Genomic DNA, 7690 nt, shown 5'->3' with positions numbered 1-7690 from the left:
TGGCGGGGGGGGTAGCGAAGGGGGGACGAGGCGATACACATCCTGACCACATTCAGATAGAAGGACCAATCCAACAATGGGCGCTTTTATGAGGGGCCTACGCGGAACACGAGGGGGGATCTTCCAAGTCGGCATACATCACTTTGACACAGTGTAAGTTATTACGACATTCTTGGACAAATTGATTTTAGTTATGTAGAAGGGCTGATGTATGTGTGGGTAGCTATAGAAATGGTATATGGGCCTATAAATTGATCATGAGATAGGTAGATAAATGTATGCTTGGAGAAATGTATGCTTGGAGATAGATAAATGGAATTATAAAAAAAAAAAAGATAAATGGAATTAAAAAAAAAAAAAAAAAGTGTTGTTCTGTTCATAATATTTTGTTTCTTGCATTGTACATAGGTAAGGTGTACTACTTAATGTTCTTGGTTATATGTACTTTTGTGTGTTGATGTATGTATGTATTGGTTTGTATGTATTTGTGTATATATATGTGCATGTCTATATTTGCACCTTTATCTATCACTATATGTTTATATGCAGTTCTGTGTATCTTGTCAACATGTCTATTTTTACACATATACATGTTACTTTTTCTTGGAAATTATTATCATTGCATATATATATATATATATATATATATATATATATATAAAATATATATATATATATGATATATATATATATAATATATATATATATATATATATATATATATATATATATTATATATATATTATATATAATATATATATATATTATATATATAATATATGATATATAATTATATATATATATAATATTATATATCTATATATATATATCTATAATATATAATTATTAATACTATATTATCATATATATATATATATATATATATATATTATATATAGTTAAATATATATATAATATAATATATTATATATATACAGGCCGCGTGGCCGTGTAGAACGTCGGATCAAGACTGTCACAGACGCAACTAGTTCGAGGTTCAATCACGAAGAGTTGCCTTGGAAGAACTCAACCTTGATGCCTACTACGAGGTGAAGCCAGCCAGTCAGTGCTTCCAAACGGATAAATAAAATATTACTAAAAGCACTGCACCTCCGTGGAAAGAATGTAACTTACCATATATATCATACAGAGCATCACATAAGAAAATACAATTAAGTATCATGCTGTAACGGCTCATAATACCTACGTAAATAAATATATATTATATATTTTATATAATATATATTATATACTGCATATATATATAATATATAGTATATATATATATATAACTAATATTAATTTTATATAATATAATATATATATATTATAAGATATATATATATATATATCATATGTATTATATAGATATATATATATATATATATATATATATATATTTCTTTTAACGGTAGGTTCATGTCTGAGCCGCCGTGGTCACAGCATGATACTTAATTGTAGTTTTCCTGTTGTGATGCTCTTGGAGTGAGTACGTGGTAGGGTCCCCAGTTCCTTTCCACGGAGAGTGCCGGTGGTACATTTTAGGTAATCATTCTCTCTATTTATCCGGGTTTGGGACCAGCACTGACTTGGGCTGGCTTGGCCACCCATCGGCTAGGTAGGCAATCAAGGTGAAGTTCCTTGCCCAAGGGAACAACGCGGCGGTCGGTGACTTGAACCCTCGAACTCAGATTGCCGTCGTGACAGTCTTGAGTCCGACGCTCTAACCATTCGGCCACCGCGGCCTTATATATATATATATATATATATATATATATATATATATATATATATATAATATATATATATATATATATATATAATCTATATATATAATTATCTATATATCTATTATATAGTATATATATTATAATATTTATATTTACTATATATAATATATATATATTATATATTATCATATACTATTATATATATATATATATATATATATTATATATATATAATATCATCGATATATTCAGAATAATATACATTATATTTAAAATACTTCAATAACAACTATATATAACATATATGCATATGATAAAATTTCCAAATAACATACATTATATGGTAAAAATAATCATTGCAAGATCACATCAACGCACAAAGTACATATAATGGCCAAAATAATAGACACCTTACTATGACACAATCAACAAACAATACATGATACAGAACACAAACGTACATTCCAATACTTAATTATACACTTCATGTACATGCAGAACAAATATTATAACAAAAAACTTTTTTTTTTTTTATAATTCCATTTATCTTTTTTTTTTTTATAATTCCATTTATCTATCTCCAAGCATACATTTTCCAAGCATAATTTATCTACCTATCTCATGATCAATTTATCGGCCCATATACCATTTCTATAGCTACCCACACATACATCAGCCCTTCTACATAACTAAAATCAATTTGTCCAAGAATGTCGTAATAACTTACACTGTGTCAAAGTGATGTATGCCGACTTGGAAGATCCCCCCCTCGTGTTCCGTCGTACGAGCCCGCCTCATAAAAAGCGCCAATTTTGTTTGGATTTGGGTCACCTTCTATCCTGAGGTGAAGAAAATAAAGATTTTGAGGGATTACAGCGATGTTTTCCAAAGGCGAAGTTTTCCCATGTAATTTACCAAGATATAAATCAGTACATCTAAAATATCTTTGATTAAACACACACACACACACACACACACAAAACACACACACACACAAAACACACACACACACAAAACACACACACACACACACACACAAAACACACACACACACACACACACACACACACAAAACACACACACACACACACACACAAAACACACACACACACACACACACACACAACACAACACACACACACACACACAAAAAACACACACACACAACCAAAAACCACACACACACATACACAAAACAAACACACACCACACACACAGAAAACACCACACACCACATCACAAAACACACACACACACACACACACTACAAACACCACACACACACCACACAAATACACACACCCACACACAAAACACACACACACACACACAAAAACACCACAAACACACAAAAAAACACACACAAAAACACACAAAACACACACAACACACACAACACACACACCCACTACCAGCCACACACACACAAACCCACACACAACACGACCACAAACGCACGCACACATATTGGGTCATGTTTACTGTGGCAAAAAGGGTTGAAGTGAGTTAATGATTACGATAAGATGTTAGATGTCAAAGGTTGTAGAACACTGTTGCATAGAATGGTAATAAAAAGGGTATAGAGGGTGAGCAAATGGAATTCGGTGGGGATTTGTAAAAGGGGAAGGGGTTAGAGGTATAGGGCGATCAGATCAAATGGAGAGTGTGAGAAAGGAAGAGTAACACTATGAAGAACATTGCAATAGAGCCATTATGAAACAATCAAAGGGTAATAGAAATGGTAGTTGTAGAAGTGGGAGAAGAATCCAGAGAATAAGACAAATGAGCTGGGGAAGGTGTTGAGGTATCGGGAAGAATGTTAGGAGGGAAGGGATCCAGAGAAGGACACTGTTGGGACAAGGGAGTCATGTGAGCATCCATGTGGGAGTGGTAAGGATAATGGGGATGGAAGAAAGTATGGTGATGCACATGGAGGAGGAGAGGATTGGGTGTTTTTTGGGAGTGGGAGGAAAAGGGGTAGAGGGAACTTGAGGAGGAAAATGGATATCGGCAAATACTCTGAATGTAGAGCAAATAGGAATAGAGGGATTGGAGGGTGGGTGAGTGGAGCATTCTCTTGGGTCATGTTTACGAAGTTTTGGATGTCTTCAAGAGTTTCTAGAGGGGTGTTGGGTGGGGAGGTTTTCTTATGTGGAGGAGAAGGGGGAATAGATGTTTGAGGAGTAGAGGGAGAGGTGGGTGTAAGTGAGGATGTGGTAGGAGAAGATGGGGTAGAACATTTAGACTGTTGGGTGTGATGGGTAAAGTGAAGAGGAGGGTCACTGGGAAAGTGGTAGATAATGGAGTACCTGGATTTAGACTGGAAAAGAAACTTGTCTCAGGGAGAGAGGGAGTAGAGATTGGAGGGTTTGGGTAGGAGGAAGAGATACTGGGGAAGATGCTAAGATATCTTGAGAGGATGGTAGGGGAGCAGAGCAAAGTACAATTTTGGAATAAGTAGAAAGAGAAAAACCTCATCAGTGTGCTTCTTGTCTGGCCTCACACAGAGTGAGGCCTACTACCTACTACCTCAGATTTGTGCATGGCAGCTGACAGATCAGAGCAATTTGAATGGTAATGGCCAGGTTGGGCACATAGAAAAGCCATGGGCTGTGGAATGCTTGTGTTTGGCAGGGTGGTCATTTCTGACACTGACATTGACAGATGTACCTTGGAAAAAGTGTGAACACTCAGAGAGACTGCGAAAGGAAACTTTGTCTACTTGTTTTTGGACACATTGTTGGAAGAAAAGAGTATTAGCAGAGTATAGGGCTGTAGGGGGAATCACAAAAAATCAATCCCACTTGGCTGGGCCAAAAAGGGTACTCAAAAGGCTTATAGTGGTGGAAGCAGTAAAAGGATGAGGGTGGGAGGGAGATGGGGTGGTATGGAGAGAGATAGTACTGTTGAGAGGAGGACAATAAGGATGAAGAGTAGTAATAAGGGGGGGTAGGGGTAGACATCAAAGAAGACTATGCAGTAGAAGATGTAGGATGTTGGGAGAGAGGAAGGGGTGTATTCTGAAGGTTGAGTAATGATTTGGAATAAACAGAGTTGACAGCAAACATTGAGGAGGGGGTATTTGTATCAGTGGTCATACCCTTGGTCAAATTAGAGGCAGGGGTTGGGTAACCAATGGAAAATTTAGATAAGCTAGTTGATAAGGGGCAAACCTTAATGCCCATAATAAGGTTGAAAATCTTCATTATTGGCCATGGAGAACCTGATATAAAAGAGGAGAAATTATCTACCCCTCAGGGTCCCCATGAGGAGTAATGGCTGGATGATTAACCAAGGGAATACCGGAGGCCGTTTATAACTGACACAAAGCCAGCCCTTCACCCTTTCAGCACAGCCCTCACACCTTAGGAAGTGGACAGAAGAAGGGAATGAAGAAGAGAAGGCAAAGGAAAGGGAGAGAAGAACAGACCACACAAAATTAGTTGAGGCGAGGGCTGAGGTCCAAGGCAGGGGTGATCCCCCACATTGGAATGGGTTCCAGTCTCCATCTCCCCACAACAACAACAAGCATGGGATTAGAGTGTGTGTGTGTGTGTGTGTGTGTGTGTGTGTGTGTGTGTGTGTGTGTGTGTGTGTGTGTGTGTGTGTGTTGTGTGTGTGTGTGTGTGTGTGTTTGTGTTTTGTGTTTTGTTTTTTTTGTGTTTGTTTTGTGTGTGTTTTGTGGTAATGTTTTGGTGGTGTGGTGGGGTGTGGGGTGTGGGGTGGTGGGGGTTTGGGTTGGGGGTGGGGGGGGGGTGTGGGTGTGGGTGTGGTGTGGGTGTGGGTGGGTGGGTGAGTGGGTGCATGCATACACAACCACACATTGGAGAGGACAGAAGAGTTGCACCCATTTACTAACAATTGATTAAAATCAATGCTACTTATTACTTGAATTTTCATACTCCTATTTGCAGATTTACATATTTACTTTAGCTTTTCCTTGAATTACTTACTGGCTTGTCTACAAAAATTATATTCTTACTCACTTACTGGATTACTTCAGTTAATTTTTTCCTTTTTTTTTGTTTTTGTTATTTCAACTCCTCCTTCTTCTTCTTTTTACACAAGCTTTTTTTGTCTCCTTATTTCAGCTCTTAATTTCCATCTTATTTACTAGTTTTGCACTTCAAAATTCCAGCTCTTACTTCAGCTTCCAGAAACTCCAGCTCTTACTTACTTCAGTTCTATCTTTGGGAGCTCCGCAAAGAGTCCAAGCATCTTCGGCTCAATCTCCTTTGCCATGACTCTGAAGGCGGCGAGCAAGTCGTCAGCATTTGAGAAGTACTGCTTAGGTTCGTCTCGGAGAAGGGAGGAAAACTCTTGGACTGGCATGTTGTATCCCAGTGCCTTTACCACCTGCGGAAGGGGAGATAGAGAGAAGGGGGTGATAAAAAGGGAGAAAAGAAGAGAAGAGGGACAATATGGGAGAGATAATATAAGGATAAAAGAAAAAAAAATAATCAATGAAAATAAATGCTAGGATAAAAAAAAAGGAATAAGGGAAAGTAAACAGGAAAAAAAGAAATGATACGTGAGAGGAGGAAAGGGGCAATAAAGAGAGATGACATAAAAGGAAAGAAATTATAGGAGAAGAGAAGAGAACGGGGGAAACAAATGGTGGGAGAAGAAGAGAGAAATGAAAATGGGCAGTAATCCGATGACTACCAATCCATGTATTGTTCCCTGTAGTTTCTTTGTGAATTTTGTGACATACAGATGGCTCCATATGTGCTCAGCCAGCAAGGAGACTATCAGCAAGCCCTAGTGACTGTTCCTGATTTCCCCATTCCTTGAAATTGTGGGAAAATATATTCCTCTTTCTAATACTATTGATATCAATACTGTTATTATTCTTATTTATATTAAGATTATTCAATTGTTATTAAAATCTTGGTAACAATAAAGACAATGAAATAATACAAAAGAAACATTCTAAAAATCAAGGAAAAGGGTAAACAGGTGAAATAGTTAGGACTAATAAGTGACTCCTTGGTGACTAAGCACTTGTAGAGCCATCTATATGTAAATACAATAAATGAACTTATATTAAATTGGGCATGGCAATGTGCCGTTAAGGTTAAAGAGGAAGAGGAAAAGAAAATAATAATATGAAAAAAGAGTAACAGAAGAAAATTAAAATGACATACAAGGAGTGTAAAATGAAGAAGAAGAAGAAAAAAAATAAAGTGAGATGTCCATGCAAATGAGTAAATTAGTAGACCTTCTGACCTCACCTGATTTCACCTCTCCTTGAGTTTGCGGGAAAAACGCTTTTTTAAAAAGTGCTATCAATACTGATGCTGTTGTTTTTATTATAGACATTATAATCATTATAGTGTTATTGATGTTACTAACAGCAATAGTAGACACCAGAAAATATTTTTGAAAACCAAGAGTAAGGGTAAACAGGTGAGACAGGTAGTACTTGTAATAGGCTCATTGGTCATTTAGTACTTCTGGAGCCATCTATGTGTAAAAACAATTAACATATCAAACTCACAGTGGACATAGAGTATCACATACATAGTTGCCATCCCTTGCAGGCTTCAGGGTTAAACCCGCTAATCGTATTATAAAACATAAAATACGACGCCAAAGTGAAATGACTGCTAACCTCTTCCATTTTGCCTTCAATGCGATCCACTTCACTCAGTCCAATTTGATGGATTTCCTTGGCACTGTAATCCTTTAAAGTGTGGAATCTGTGGAGCAGACCAATAGTGGAAAGGATTCAAAAGAGCAATGAAAGATTACAAAGAATACCAGATAGTGCAAATGACTGCATAGAAGGTGAAGGAGGGAGAGAGAGAGAGAGAGAGAGAGAGAGAGAGAGAGAGAGAGAGAGAGAGAGAGAGAGAGAGAGAGAGAGAGAGAGAGAGAGAGAGAGAGAAGAGAGAGAGAGAGAGAGAAAGAGAGAGACAAGAGAGAGAGAGAGACAGGAGATAGAGAGAGACAGAGAG

The 7690-nt window shown here is 37.2% G+C and overlaps 2 protein-coding genes across 2 annotated transcripts in view; both read right to left on the bottom strand.

Moving 5' to 3' along the window:
* LOC119597398 overlaps positions 1–7440 on the bottom strand; it is a gene marked incomplete in the record, with an annotated part of 11426 nt that extends 3986 nt beyond the window's left edge. The window contains 3 exon segments of the mRNA XM_037946964.1: positions 2458–2569; positions 5908–6086; positions 7345–7440. Coding sequence (XP_037802892.1) covers positions 2458–2528 — 71 coding nt within the window.
* Positions 7167–7432, bottom strand: LOC119597548 (the record flags this gene model as incomplete). The annotated part of the gene is given in 2 exon segments (XM_037947125.1): positions 7167–7196; positions 7345–7432. Coding segments are annotated over 2 exon segments (118 nt in total), but the record flags the coding sequence as incomplete, so codon positions are not given.
* Positions 7441–7690: the final 250 nt, after the last annotated feature.

The sequence above is a fragment of the Penaeus monodon genome, chromosome 39, assembly GCF_015228065.2.
Source record: "Penaeus monodon isolate SGIC_2016 chromosome 39, NSTDA_Pmon_1, whole genome shotgun sequence".
Lineage (NCBI taxonomy): Eukaryota > Metazoa > Arthropoda > Malacostraca > Decapoda > Penaeidae > Penaeus > Penaeus monodon.
Note: the sequence above shows the minus strand (reverse complement) of the source record. Positions and strands in the feature narration are given on the sequence as shown.